Source organism: Meleagris gallopavo, chromosome 4, assembly GCF_000146605.3.
Source record: "Meleagris gallopavo isolate NT-WF06-2002-E0010 breed Aviagen turkey brand Nicholas breeding stock chromosome 4, Turkey_5.1, whole genome shotgun sequence".
Lineage (NCBI taxonomy): Eukaryota > Metazoa > Chordata > Aves > Galliformes > Phasianidae > Meleagris > Meleagris gallopavo.
The window spans coordinates 51,412,964-51,429,407 of NC_015014.2; the positions used below are offsets into that span (position 1 = coordinate 51,412,964).

Below are 16,444 nucleotides of genomic sequence, written 5' to 3' on the forward strand. Positions count from 1 at the left end.
AATTAAAAAAAAAAAATTCATCTCAGGTTTTCTTTTTTTAAATCTCTTATTTTTAAATATGAGCTAGCTAACCCATGACTCATGTAACAGTCCCTACAAAATCAATCCAAATATAAAACTAGGAAAAAAGAGTAGACAATCAAAAAAGCATAGAAAGATGGAGATTTTCTATCCATATCCCCCAGTGTTTTAAACGTGCATTGCTTTTGATGAAGAGCAAAGCGGAGGTAGAGAGCAGCATTTTTACTTGACAAAGTTCTCTCAAAACATGTTTTCAATTATTTAATAAAAGACTCAGCCAGAAACTACAATACCAGCATGATTTAAAAAATAGTTCTTCTTTCTAAGTTCCAAGCAAAATTCTAGGGGGAAAAAGACAGACAGACAGAAAGAAAAAAGAACTCTAACTGCACTCATTTTCTATGAGAAAAGTCTTGCTTAAATGTTAGATCTTTCCACCGGGAGACAAAATAAATATCTGGTTTTCCACTACAGAAATAGAAAAAAAAAAAAAGAAGAAAAGTGCTAGCCATAAAAATGTCCTTATTATAGCCTGAATTTCCTTTTCTCAAGATACAGTCCTTCTTCATCCTCCAGATTACGTGCTTGCACCTTACACAAGGTATACATGTTAAAACTAAACAGAAATGCATTGCAGTCAATAGTCAAATTGCCTACTTATTGAACTAGACATCACACTGGCAGCACATGCTCCTTGGATCTGCAATTATTTCTTATTAATATTGTGATGAACCAGAAGATGTTGATTGCAAACTTTAAAACCTCTGCTGCATAAATAAACAAAACTGTTATTTCTACAAGAAAACTGAACATTAATCTCTATGATTATGTCAAAAATAAGAAAGACAGCAAAATGTTTTCTTCAGAGATTCCAAGACTCTGAGACATATCCTTAGCACACATTAGAATGGCTTTGATGATATTCATAAAATGTGGGGAAAAAAACCCAAAAACTACCAGCTCAGTGAGAATTTTAGAAAAGATGGATTCTCTCTAGCACAGTAAAGATTAAAAAAAAGGTGATGCTCACATTTCTAGACATGCTTTTATTCAGTCACTACCTTTATTTGGGATATTTTTCCACTGTAAAATATAGGAGGTTTTCTTCTGTGGAATGTCCATGACACATAAACAGATTTAGTGCTCAGCTTCTTTGTATTTTGTCTTACAACACACAGCTTCAGAATGATGCCTAATTATTAACTGAAATCCCTGTTTAAGTTCGTAAACTAAAAATGTGTTTGCTGATTTGAAACACTCCTACTACACTGAATACTACCCTATCAAAATGGATGCTATATCTACATTTTCATTTACAAAGTGGTAGCTGGGGAGTATGCTTTTAGACAAATCCTCTCATCTAGAGTTTAAATGCTAAGGTGACTTTAAAAGTTTTTAAATGTTCTTTGAATACTCAAGAATCCTTCATTTTTTTAATCATAAATGTGCCATAGTATCAGCTGATCTTTTTGTAAAAGACATACCTTTATATGAATGCACATTTCATATATAGCAACGTTCTGCACAGATTCATAGCATCCTTCAATGTAAAAGTTAAAGAAATCACTAATAATGATAAAAGCTGTACATTTCATAACACACACAAAAAAAATGTTCTCAAATAAGTGTTAGTATTAAATTAGTATTAAGGATCCTTAGAACTGAAAAAATAATAATCAGTAAAGGCAAGATGCGTTTTATGAATTTAAGGGAATTTCCAGACCATCTCTTATACTGAATTTATCAGGTTCGTTATGATAAATGGATGTTGTCATAATCTTTCATTGTCAGACTGCACTGCTGCCCTAACAGCATCTATTCTTGTAAAGCAGAACTGAAATCAAAAAGTTCAAAATTAATAGCTGTGAAATCTCAAGCACTCGTAACCATGTGTTTTTATCACTTCCATGCTGTGCAGATTGGGTACTCTTGTTATTTATTATTTGTGACAGTGAACAATTCCCACTTGCTTTAGTGAAAAAGTGAAGAGCTGTTTGCATAACTAGCAAGGTGAAAAATAGATTTCAAACTGTTGGAATCGCTTCACACGAACAACATACACAGATCAGCAGACAGCTTACTTTCAGACCACTACAATGTGCTGACAACATGATACATTGCTCTATAGCTTCCTTTTGGAAAAGCGTTTCTTACAGAATGCTCTAGATTTGTGAGGAACCTGAAATGATGGAGCCTTGATATGGTACAAGGGATCCTATCTACTTCAACAGTCAACTTCATCTTCAGATCGCAAAAATATAAATTTTTCTTAAAACAGTAATTTGTGTGTGGCACGTGGTTACTATGTGGTCTGATCCACAGGGTACTCCCTGACATGCACTACAAACAACAAACTACCAAGCTATAGCATAGGAGAGCACAGCTTCCTGATGCAAGACGTGGGTTGTCAGACACATTCATCTCCCCTCTGAGCCAAACAGAAGAGTATGATATTTTACAGGTAAAGATTTAAGTATCAGCAGTACTTCAATCTCATATAGAAGTAACTTTTTGAAGGAGAAAATAAAAAAAATATATATGTCTACTGTATTTTCCTTAACATATTTTATCAATTTATTTTTATAAATGAAATGCAGAGATAGCATCTCCAAACAGTATATATTTCAAATTAGAAAGGAAAGGTTAAAGATAGTAAATGCAACGGTATTACAAAATGTCTCCACCTGATTTAATATTAATGTACAGGAAAATCTATCGTGTATCAGGACAGCAAGTAAGATTTGCCTGCAGGCAATGCTGTTATCAGCACACAATTAGTTGCAGATTGGAGACACTAGCCTTAGATCTGTTCTCGTGCCAGTAATCTGTTTCCTAGTTGATTGAAATCCAACAGCTTTTGATGAAATGCTATTTATTTAGCTACAGACCATTTGATTAAATGTAGGGGTAATAACAACAAAGCCAGTAATGCTCAATGTGACATGAAATGGTGTAGGTCATATTTTAACTGAGACATTTCAGTGAAGAATACATAATTATTAAATGAAGCAGGATATGTTACAAGAGAAGTTTTTTATTGCAAAGTCTTTTTTTTTCCGATTAAAAAAAAAAAACAACATTGAGAAGGCTAAAAAGTCTTTTCTACTGTCAATTACTATAAATCCATCACAAAGTATGAACTCTTAGTTCTTAATGCTAAGTCTTTCAAATCCTTGGGCTTATTTCATTTATTTTTTCTCTTTGATAACAGATGGATTTTCTTTTATCCTTACTAATTTGCATCAATAGTAGATCATGAAGTTCTATAAATACATAAAGCCTTTTAGAAACATTTGATAGAGAGACGAGTTAGCCACTCCTTTCATATGCCTGTAACATTAATTCTCCAGGAAGGGTACTGTACAATTTGAAGAGTTCAGTATATTATATTTAATAAAGATCTAGTAAAGAAAAATACATAAATTTAGCTTTCAAAGTTCCTAGAAAGGTACACTAATATTCAGTATTAAAAAGACTAAAATTCAATTCAATTCATTCAGCAGTGTCTGAAAGGCCAACTGAGTACAACATCCTCCAATTGCCTTGAATATCATGAGTGATAAAATATTTCACAATAAAATACTTCACAGTAAAAGAGACAGCACCTTCTTAATTTATTCTGCACAGAGGATTTTCACTGTTGTTTAACTTTTCCTCTACATTAAAAGAATAAAAATAAAAATAAAAAGATCCAGAACAGTAGCGACAATTTATATATAAATATTTAAAGAACTGGTGTTGCACAAAAAAGGACAAATTATGTAAGTGTTCAGTGGTCTCTGGAGAATATGGACAGCAAAGGTTGGACAGTTCTGCAGACAGCTAACCACGTTTCTTTCACTTCTAAATTAAACCATTTTTCCATATACATGGGAAAAAAAAATACACATGCAAACAACACAGGCACTACTCTTTACAGTACAATACAATCAAACACATAGTCCTATAGAATCTGAACAGGATGAGCTATTATACTATTTCAGCAGGAAAATCAGATCAAGGGAGCTGTTAGTATGAAGTCTGAGACTACAGAATGAAATCCTGTATCCTGGTGAAACTATTACTGTATCTCAATGGTAGTTGTCTGTCACTCGTATGAAGTTGTTAGATATTTCAGATACGATATTCTAGTCTACTTTATATGTATGGAGTAATTAACTGGGTAAATTACATGACCCAAATTACCTGCTGAAATCTCCAGAAGAAATGGTCATAGTTAAAGGCCACCAGGAAAAAGGGTACTTATCTATTTCATACCCATTAGTACCATTTTTATAGAAATGAATTAATATTTGCTCTAGAAACTGTTGAGCTTTATTTATATTCAAAAAATTTTCCATTAAAATACAGTGATAGTTTAAGGTGCTTGATTTGCATGACCCAGAATAAAACTGTCAATATGCGGTCAGAGAAGCCTTCTGAATGACTTCGCTAAGTTTACATGACAGTTCTAATCCAAGACTAGGCTGAGGCTGAGAAGCATTTAGTAACCTGTATTAAGAGAGATATCAAGCTTTCAGAGCAATTATTCCTTATGTAGAAAAATAAATACTTTTCTTTCAAATAAATCAATTATTTTACTTCTGTAAACTTGCACTACAACTGTAACATAATTATATGCTCACTGAAAAGAATATTTTTCTGATTCAACAGAATGATGGATATCCACTGCTGCTATAACACAGGGCACATGTCATTAAGACCAGTTCAGAACATGTGGATGGAGATAAGGAATTGGATTCCCCATTTAATTACTCAAATTTTATGACAATGTAAATTAACTCAGAAGAAGAGTAACACAATGGAGAATGAGACCAAATACATGTTGAAATCAGCAGAGAAATGTGAAAAAAACGTGTGGTAAAACAGAGGCTTAAAGTATCACTGTGAAAATTTCAGGAGCAGGTGAAGTAACTAACACTTTAATTTGCTGTTGTTCTGTCATCTGTATTTATATTTCTGTCTTTCATCTTCAGAAAGCTCGCAAGCTACTAAAGTAGTTGCTCCTGTTAAGTAGTGTTTAACAAATATATTAAACTGATCTGCATAAGAAAACAGATTTAATGTGAAACACAAAGTTTGCTGTATAAAGCAAGTATGAATTTTCAGGCCAAGCCTTTCTCAGGTGTTGCATCCCTAAGAGGGGGTAGCACACAGCTCTGTGAATCAATACCATGACCAGTCAGGTAACCAAAGCATCACCAGATATGCTCCTGCTGTACCATTAGTTTGAGCAACATCATGTTTAATGCCAGCATTATACTTTTTGAAATTTCACTAAGGTTACAGCATTCCCATGTGAGAAAGATAATACTATATTTGGATGTAATGTATCATCAAAGTATGTTATCCACTATTTTGCCACTTTGTATACACACACTATTAAGTTAAATGAGTGAGATTTGTTACATAGCGTAAAAATTGATATAATGGTCTTCTGTACTTTCTTTTAAAGTAAATCACTCTGAATATTATGTTATATATTTAGTATGCAAACGCTGATATTGGCTGTTTTGCTGGCTGTAGTGGGAGACTCTTAGCAACTCTTATTTTAACCCAGTGTGAGATCAACATCAGCCTAAATGCTCTGAAGGTGAGTTAATTGCTAACTGCTGTCAGTTTTTGGTTTCTGTGAAAACATAAAGTTTGTGCCAATTCAGAATAATTTGTTAAACTAACAGCAGTATATGTCTGAACATGTATACATGCATGCATGTTCTACTAATAGGCACGTGTACGGTACACATGAAAACTGTGCTTAAGTGTTTATTGCATAAATATTTTCAGCCTTGCCCAAATGCACTGCATTCACAAGGAGACCAAATAATGCTTAAATTATTTGTTTCTTTAAATAATTTTTTTTTTAAAGTAATAAATTGTTGATTGGCCTCAATCTGTAGCTACAGAAAGTGTCTAAGGAAATATCTAGGCCTTGAATCACATAGCAGCTGTGCACTTGTGTGCAGTTATTCTCAAGCTTTGAAGTATCTTCAGTTACACTGAGACACGTATATTTCAATACCTGAATCACACCCAGAACACTACAAAGTCTCCATCAATTCCTAAATTTCATTTTTCAGCATAATACTGAACTCAGAAAAACATTCATACATCAAGTTATATCTCTGTGAAAGTATTGTCCTGGTAAAGGACATCTTTCCAAAGGATAAGCCTCTGAAAATAAGCAATCCTGCTTCACATGACTTTGGTATCCAGAGGAAGTAGGGGCCACTTCTCCTATTTCACACTGCTCTAAGGCTGCACAGTCCTTCACAGCTATGCATAGAGAGACAGAATAAATTATGGTGGTCCCTCCCTGCTCTTTTGAGTGCTACCACACAGAAAACATTTGGCACACTGCACAAAAGACACATTCCCCTAGCATCCTAGCCACAACCTCAAGTCAAGAAACTACTTTTTCGAGAGCTTACAGAGGCTTCTCCATAATTATTCCAGTAACACATGAATTTTTACCCTGTCAAATAACAAATTATTGCTACTCACAATCTCACAATCAAATCATAAAGGAATTGGATCAACTAAGACAGCAAGACAAAATTCTCTCACAATTTTTAAATAATGGAATCAGCACTTCTGCATACTTGTTCTGTGAAAGATTTTCAGCATGTCATCTAGTAGTAACCTTCTGTACTTTGCCTCCTAAAAACGTGATGTTGTATTTCGAATTCTAAATCAAGTGATTTGATAAATATCATTTTTCCTAAAACTCCAGGAATGCAACTTAGAAAAATACATTTCCTCCATTCAGTGACTACTTAGTTACTAGGCTGTATACTTTTCTTAAAGCATCTAATATTCTTTGTGCCATTTGTGAGTAGAAGTTTAGTTTTACTTTAGTATTTAGAATACTTCAGTAAACTTTTGGGGTTATGCTGCAGCACTTTATAAGCTAATAATTCAAAAATTGCTATGCTGTGTTGCCAAAATGAGAGGACTGTTGTATAGGTGTAAACAATAAATATGTATATCTCCCCTCATATACCAGTCAGTTACAAACATGATGAGAATACTGGTTTTGTTCAAACTTCTACAACTCAGAACATTTTCTCTTCAATTTTGCTTGAAAAAAAATACTAAAGTAGAGTGGATTCTCTAGGTTGTTAATATATTTTATTTACTAAACCTACTCCTAATTTTGAAAACAATCAAAATTTGCTTTTAACTGTGATTTTACAGCTTGAACAAGCAAGAGACAAGTGAGCAAAGAATTCATGTGAAGCAGAGTTTATAGGACACGGACACATCACTTAGGAACTTACCCAATTGGTGCTTTAGTGTATTTTGAGATTTTGTCATCTGTTCACGACCTGCAATTTTCTCTCTATTTTCTTTAATGCCAGTGCTAAATATTTAAACCCTCCTCTGTCATTTCTGTTGCTCCAAATCACATTTTAGATGCCCCAACTAACCTTAGTTACTTAGTTTCTCCAGTATTAACACATTTTGTAATCCACAACAGCAAAGTGACCTCAGAAAGTCTCTGCTGCTCCGAGCACGTGGAAGACAGTGTGCATATTCTCTTCTTTCTCCTCTGAGATTTGTTTAAACAGAAGAAAAAACTCAGACAGATTCTACATATAACTTTCTCTCTTACTCTGTTTTATTCAGACCTTATATTTGCAAATTATTTTTACTTACATTTAACTAATCTTTAAAAATTTCAAACTGTGCAGTAGTATAAACAAGGCAAAATGTGAAAGAATACAGGGTACAGGCAATTATTTGTTTTTACTATTTACTTGACATTTTGTAGGATAGAAAGTTAAGGCAGACTAGAACTGAATTCTGTGAGACCAACTGAAAGACAATAACTAAGATTATTTTTAATAATACTATTTAAATGTTCTGCTTACAGTGCTACTGGGCTTTGCAGAAGGCACTGTTTTAAAATAATTTGAATTGCACAGTCCCTGTTATCAAATACTTGTCATTAAATTGCAGAGTCAATAAAGTTGACACATGCCTATCTCAATGTCAGAGTTTTCTTTTAGAACCTTGATTAAAAAAAAAAAAGAAATAATGCAAATTTATATACAAGAATAATAAGAAAAGGTTTTCTTTTGATTCTGGATAGTAAGTGTTGGTCTCTATTTTTTTTTTTTTTAATTACTGATGAAAATAAATATACTGTACAAGCTAGCGAAGTCCAAAATCGGATAAAGCAGAGATAACAAATCTCCTTTTCTAGGAAAGGGAAAATACAGAAATAGCATCTCTTGAGCACACAAGATATAAACACCTAAAACTGCCATTAAAAAATGGATAAGAGTAGAAAATAAATTGCAATGAATATATTACACACAGTCTAAGACTGAAAAGAAATGAAATTATTTCATAGCTTAAAAAATTTATAAATAATTTTTGGAAGCAGAATTGCTAAACTGACCAGAAAACCAACCTGCTAAGAACTGTACTGAATTGCTCGCATGCCTGTATCAGTATTTCTGTAGTCAAAATCAATATATCGATAAGTAAAAAAAAAAATCATTTGTTCTATAAAGAACAGGTGTTCTTAAGATTGTGTTTTCTGTTAAGGTAAGTAATTAAACACTAACACTGAAATGTTCTGCAAATATTTCACAAAGACTTCCACAAAGAGCTCACAGCGATTGTGAAAAATTTAGTTAATTAACTCAAAAGCATAATGCCAACTATTTTTGAAATGTGTTAATTCCCTACTATAATTTAGATTAAAGACAAAACCCATTAGGCAAGTTTTACACTTCAAAGTAGCCCAACATCTAACTATGTAAAAATTCCAAATCTTTGACAGAAATACCCTTAAAGGAAAATGTGCCTGAAGCTTCAGGGCAGATATTTTTCTGAAACACAGCCAGTTTGTCAAACCAGCAAATACCCCAAATAATAAGAAACAAGGCAAGCAGTGTACATATAAAAATAAAGATACACATGTAAACTGCTACAGTACAAAGACTGACAAAGTGCAGGTCCAACCCTGGGTCCATCGGTTTAACCCAGGTTCATATCTGCATGTATGATGCCAGAGAACTGTGGGAGTTGATAAATCAGATTCTATCTTTTTAAAAATGTTTCTTTCTTCCCCCTGTCTATAATAGTGCAGTTCGTTACTTATTCAAAGCATGAATCCTCCTTTACACAGATCCTGTCCCTTTTGGCTCTGTACATCTCCTGGGAGTGCAGAATGATTCAGTGGTAACTTAGTCATTTGCACACTCTACAAGATTATTTTACTAAAGAGGGAAAAAATAAAGACTGTACTTATCAGCAGAACACTTTGTGTTAAATACAGATAATGAAAGCATCCACAATCTATCTATTTCATGTTTAATTAGCCCCTCTTTCATCATAATTTGTTACTGAAGGTCAAATGTGGATCACTTTAAAAAACTCATTGTAAAATATTTAATATAATGCAAACTGAGAAAACTGAAATACATTTCTGGACACCTTGCTCTGTACAGTTTTAAAGTTAAATATCTTTAAAAAGCTATCAATGCAAGTGTTTATATTTGAAGAACAGTTCTTAATTTTTTTTCTGCATATTACCTAGTGTTTCTATTACATTGTAGAATGTTTATTAAGGTGAAAGTTATTGAAAAACTTTACTACTGAAGGCTGCTATGTGATTTTAAATGGCAGTCTTTGATCTAAGTCTACATGTATGTGTCTGTCTGTATATTAAAAAACATGCTTTCCTGCACTGTTAAGAAAATTGATACCTTAATATTCGAATTTTGGTTCCCATTAAGTGCATGCTTATAAGGAAACTAACCAATTTATATCAATAGATGCAATTCAACCACCTAACAATCAAGTAGCCAAAACACACCTGCAGTGCAACAGACTGGATAACATTTGGAAGATTATTAAATAGATTATTTAACTACTTTACAAAAAAAGTTATTTGAAAATTTATTTTTATATATTTTACCTTCTTGGAAATTAAATTTGGGTGAAATGTTTGTAAATTTACCTCAAGTTCCATTTCCTCCCTAGTCATGGAACATCCCAGGCTGCTTTTGTAACATCAGGACATGTATTCAGCCTTGGTTAGTGTGTCAGCACACTCTGATGTCCTAAATGTTTCTCTTTACTCAATACCATACATTTCAAACGAGGAAAGGCATAGGAGTAATTCATAAAGAACTGGCCAGAAAAAAATATACTCTAAGAAAAGTAATAATGATGCTCAGAAATCCCTGTAGTGGTTCTTCTAGTTGAAGATGGTGACCTGCAGCTCTTAGGTAAAAATGCATAAATAAAGTAAAAAGCACAGTCCTTCAAATAATCAAAAAACATTCTTTGTTGAGTGGAACAAATAAGAGAGATGTTAAGAGAAAATGATGAACATAAAAAATAAATAAACATATAAACAGGCTTTTCTTCAAAAAGGCCTATTCTTCAAAAAGGGGTCATTAACATGCAAATCTCATAGTCACTATGAGAAATTTCAGTGAAATAAATCCACTCACCTGCTATTAGTTTGATGTCAGTGAAATTGCAGAAAACAGTATGTACTACAAAATATATACTTGTAACTAATTCGAGGAAATACACAACTGTTTACAATAGTAAAGTAAGATTTAGAATTATATGTAAGGATGCAATCCTCCAAATCACTGAGTGATTGCTGCTATGCACTGGGCTTTCTTTGCTGTCTTTGTTAGAAGTTGACAGTACTCTGGGCGCTGACTGGCAATATTCAGCACCAGGACGGTACAAATTTTACATCTACAATCCAGAAAAACATTTCGTTAGATGCATCCTGATACAGCAGAATACTTCTGTACAGATTTAACTTTGGGCAAATGATTAAGATTGATGGAATGTTAAGAGATTTAAACATTAGCTTGCCAGATGTGTAAGAGCTTTACAGAATAGGACAGAATAGCAAAGTGGGAGGCTAAAAGAAAATTTCAGAGAATACTATGCAGAAGAGGACAAGGGTAAGTTTCAAAAAAAAACTTGCATTTGGACACCTTCTAGAAAACATCTAGAACATCTTCCAGAAAAGCAACAGTAGAAAGTCTATCAAATACAAAATTTAGCTTTAATCTTCATATAAAATACTTACAGGATGGGAGTTACAAACTGTTTTTAGCTTTCTCCCATTAAGTTCTACTATAATGCATTTTATCAAACAAGATGTATTGTTTGAACACGTGTAAGATATGTAACACACTACATTAAAAAGGAAGTGTCAAATGATAAGAATGAAAACAGCTTATATTCACTGGGGAACACCAATCAGTCACCTAAGTAGAGATTTACTTTCCTGACAGTGATACTGTGAATATGTGGAAGTATCAATTACCTGTTCTAACTACATCAATGGAAAATGAGCATTGCTCTCATCTCTAATAACTTAGAACAAATACATCCAGCTATGTCCATTTATTTATTTTAAAATTCTATACATCCTCTAAAATTTCCTTAGAACAAAAGGAACTTCAGTAATTAAATAAAGGCAACCAGAGGCATTTCATCTAATCTCCCTATCATGGTCACATTAATATGCCATTGGCTCTATTTCATATGGACAGTTGAACCATGAAACACTCCAATATACACCACATCATACACATTTATCTGCAATTGCCTCGCATCACTCTCTCAAAAACATGCCAAACAGGTATTTCACCTGGTTTGAGTGTTAAAAATGCCAGTGTGCTTTTTCCTGATAAACAGATAAAATGCTCCATTATCAACGTTTGAGAAGTGAAAGATCTACAACATCTTATTAATGCAAATATCTCTTCATGTGTGCAAAAGCAAGAACAAAACTACATAAACATCACTCAGTATCAAGCTGGTAAGTACTCATAAGAAACTATTAACAGAAGTTTTATGCCCGAGGTTCTCTGCTTTAAATTCTTATTTGGAAACTTTCCTTAGCTAAGAAGCACCCTTTGCAAGCATACAAGTACTTTCCACATATTTAAAAATTCGAAGACAAGGCATTAGACCATCTGCTATAAACTATTCAGGTAAACTCACTTTCACAAGCTACACATTTAGCACAGGAAACCTCACAAACACTGGGAAACTAGCTCTGTATAAAGCGAAGTAAATAACAGCAACTCAGAATACATTATTTCAGTTTGTTGCAAGTGGAAATGTAATAAAGCCATTTTCTTCTACAAAGATTATGTCTCAAAAATATGTGCTTGCAAAATGTTAAGTAAACCAAAGAGTATTTTTGTAACATAACTTCAGATAAGGTTATTAATCAAGCAAAATAGTAAGCTGCCTTTACCACTAGCAAATTTATCATGCAAGTCATTCTTTTACATTGAAAATAAATTACACTTCTGACAGTTTTTAATTCATGTTTGGATGAATTGCAGCAGCAAGATAGAAGTAGCATCTGATTGGCATTTGTTTCACTTCTACTTCGCTATTCCAGTACTCACTAAAAAGGCACAGTCTACTTTGCGCTTAATAAGTCTTACTAGACGGAAGATGAGGAACTTTTTTAGTACTTGGTATTTTACAAAGACTGTATCTTAAAACTGAAATTATAACATTACCTCCAGAGATAATGAAATATATCACCCAGAAACTACCACATCAAATGTTCTATAAAACATCTGTGTGACACCATACACAGAAATATTGACAAAAAATACATCAGCCACACATTATTGTTGATCTGGAAGACGGTGTGACTTCATTTCCTTTTACAATATTATAAATCTTTTTGTTTTTTTTTTTTGGCCTGCGCAGAATACAAGTACTGGTTACACAGTGTAAAACTTCAATTGTAGTAGTCTAACAGACGTTTCAAAGTATAAAAAATGTCATACTGTGCCATATTTGCATGTTAATAAGGTGGAAATAAAGCATTTTTGTCAAACTAATCAGTGTGTTCCTGTTTCAGGCTTGGCTCTCTATTCACATGAATCAGCATTCATTTATCTCTAGATTCTTGTGTAACATACGCTGGAGCTGAGAGGACGCACTTCGAATATTATCTTACACGGAAGGATGCAAAGGTAATCACCCAGCGTTAAACATCTCATTTCATAATCCGCAAAAGTATGCCCCCAAAAGAAAATCATTTCTGTTCAGGCTACATGTATCTTATAAAATTAACAAACCTTTCGTTTAGGATCTCCTTTCCCCACTATGCTAGCCTTCTACTGCTGTGTAAAGCAGTTCCTGCCATTACCAGTTTTACTCTGCTGGGGCCTCACTGCACCGACCTGCACGGCACAGCTGAGATCAGAGCCGGGCACTGAGGGCGCTGCTGAAGGAAGGCTCAGTGCGCTCACATTGCTCTCGGGGAAAGCAGCCGCTCTGCTAGCAGAGCCGTGCAGAAGCTAGACTGGAAAATTAGGGCCTCTCGCTTTGAGTTAATGATTTTCATGTGATGTGCATTAAGGGAAGAAAAAAACGGGGGAAGAAAAAAAGAGGAACAGAAGCATGCTAAGGTCCGATTCTAAGCTCACTAACCTTTATGCGTATTCAGAGCAACTGCTGAACATCAGTAAAATCTCAGTGATGTATATCAGACCATTTATATGCTTTCTAGATTGTGAAAGCGCCGCGATCCTAATGAACGAGCTGATAATTACAGCCATTAGGATTTCAGCGCGGCGGTTGCACATCCACTCTCACTGACCCCCTTAAACGCGAAACTTTCAGTCCCCAGCCGGAGCTCCCCGCCTGCCTGGGGCTCAGACCCTCCCCATCACCGAGTGAGACTGCTGGGCTCGACAGGACAACCCAGGCGGTGCTCCTGCCCACCTCCCCAACAACGGGACCTAACGGGCTGCGGGAGCCGACAAACAGTCATCCCGAGCTGCCCGCAGCTCGCCGCCTGAGTTAACGGCCCGCCCCCAGTCCGGCTGCGCTGTGAGGGAGGGGGGGCTCCGCGCCCGGCACCTCCCAGGGGACGGTACCACAGAACCGGTGTGGGCTCTGCAAAGTGGGATTTACAACGGAAATAGTAAAAACAGCCATCCCTGACTGTCCTTCATGCCTGGTGTGTGTCCAGGTATGCTCCTGGCACCAGATTGAAGGGGTGATGCATCTGATGGTAACAGACACCGCCACCCCTTACGCAATGTGTGTGCATGACCGCGTGCTCACATGTGTGCGTGCCCGACGCGGGGCGCTGCCCTTACCTGCTTGCTGTACTTGCTGCCGGCCTGGCAGCTGTACTCGGAGCAGTGGTCCGAGCCGATGGAAATGTTGTCACCAGCGCCCACAAAGGTGTTGGCAGGGGGCAGATCCTGCACGGCCTGGTGCTTTTTGCCAGCAGTGGGGGACTGTGGGTGCAGCTGCACGGTGGGCAGTGGTGAGCTCGACTTGTAATGCCGGGCTAGGTCGGGACTGCCCGGGCCACCATTGACTGAGCGGTAGCGGCCCATGCCCGGGCTGTCTGAGAGCTTCTCATTCACGCTGTCATAGCGCTGCCCATTGGGCTTGGAGGCCTCGACAGTGACGATGCTGCTGTAGAGGGGCTGCTTGCCCTTTTTGCCTTTCTTGTCCTTCTTGGGCTTCTTGGCCTTGTCATGCTGCTGTGGGGTGAAGAAGTCCTCGTGGTCCTTCTTGCCAGCCTCGTAGCCATGCTTGCCCTTGGAACGGCAGTAGCGGGCCATGACCACCACCAGGATGAGGAGGATGACAGTCATGATGCCAGCCACCACACCGATGACAATGCTGAGGCGCTGCTTGCTCAGCTCGTAGCTGGGATCGCCAGCAATGTCCTGGGCCAGGGGTGTGTGGAGGCTGCGTGCCACCTGGCCCTCCACCACGGTGGCATTAGACAAGCTCTCATTGACGAAGACGTGGAGCAGGGCAGTTGTTGACTGGGGTGGCTGGCCACTGTCATTCACTTGCACAACGAGGCGGTGCAGGCCATAGTGCTTGGGGGCCAGCTTGCCCACTAGTGATACCACGCCACTGGCTGGATCAATCTCAAAGAGCTTGAAGGGGTTTCCTCCGACAATACTGTAGTTGAGGTCAGCATTGAGGCCAGTGTCAGCATCAGTTGCAACCACCGTGGCCACTACAGTGCGCATGTTGCTGGAGGGCGGCAACACAGTGTAGGAGCTGTTGCTGGGGAAGGTAACAGTGGGCGCATTGTCATTCTCATCCATTACAAAGAGGGACACAGTAGCGGTGGCCGAACGTGACGGCTCGCCCCCATCCACCGCCTTCACTTTGAAGGTGTAGCTGGTCTGCTGCTCCCGGTCAAATGAGACTGTGGAGTAGATGGTTCCCGTGTCGTTTTCAATGGAGAAGATGCCAGTCGCCTGGTCATGTTCACTGGGCTGTATGGAGAGGCTGAGCTCAGCATTGCGCCCCTTGTCAAAGTCCATCACAGTCACCATGCCCACGGGGCTGTTGGGCTGCAGGTTCTCCTTCACATAGAAAGTGAACACATCCTGCATGAAACGCGGCTCATTGTCATTGCGATCCGCCACCCGCACCACTACCATAGTGGAGCCCTGCAGTGACGGCACCCCCTTGTCTCGGGCTGTCACTTGGAACTCATAGGTGTCACGCTGCTCACGGTCCAACACCACCTGCACAGACACATCCCCAGAGTCGGGGTCAATACTGAAGATGCCGCTTGGTGACTCTGAGGAGAGGGGTGAGGGCTCCAGGGAGTAGGTGAGCTCGGCATTCTTGCCACTGTCCGCATCTGTGGCCACCACTGTGGCCACCCTCTCACCGGGCAGATTGTTCTCTGGGAAAGAAACCTCCAGCACGGCCTGACCGAAGACAGGAGGGTTGTCATTAGTGTCTGCGACCCGCACCAGCAAAGAGTTGTTGCTGGACAAGCTGGGGCTGCCTGAGTCCACGGCTACGATCACGACATTGTAGTCACGCACAGCCTCATAGTCCAGAGGGGCTGAGGTGTGGAGGAAGTACTTGCGCTTGTTCTGCGGCTCCCCTTCACCCTCACTGGCTGGCTTGAGCTGGAAGGGCACATCCCCCACCACGGTGCAGGTCACCACACCGTTCTCGCCTTGGTCTCGGTCTGATACCTGCACCAGGGCAATGGGGGTATCCACCAGCACATCCTCAGCCACGCTGGCCACTCCATCCCGCAGTGGGATGCGTCCAATCTTTCGGATATCAATGGTGGGCACATTGTCATTCTCATCACGGATGTTCAGCACCACTGTGGCCTTGTCTGTCTTAGGGGGCTGCCCACGGTCCCGGGCCATCACGGTGAAGCGCAGCTGGTTAACCTCCTCACGGTCAATGCGGTGCAGGACGCTGAGCCACCCTGAGGTCTCATCCAGCCGCAGCAGCCGCCTCACCGACTCGGTGGCTGCCCCAAAGACGTACTCGATCTGCCCGTTTACCCCTACGTCCAGGTCGGTGGCTCGCAGCTGCAAGATAGGGGTCCCGGGGCTGCTGTTCTCCGCCAGGTCGGCCTCGTAGACGCTCTTCTCGAAGC

General features: G+C 38.3%; 1 protein-coding gene across 1 annotated transcript in view; it reads right to left on the minus strand.

The window, feature by feature from the left end:
- PCDH7 (protocadherin 7) overlaps positions 1-16,444 on the minus strand; it is a 265,627-nt gene that overhangs the window by 246,943 nt on the left and 2,240 nt on the right. Inside the window, exon 2 of the mRNA XM_019615150.1 lies at positions 14,154-16,444. This exon is cut by the window's right edge and continues 266 nt beyond it. Coding sequence (XP_019470695.1) covers positions 14,154-16,444 — 2,291 coding nt within the window. The remainder of the gene's footprint in view (positions 1-14,153) is intronic.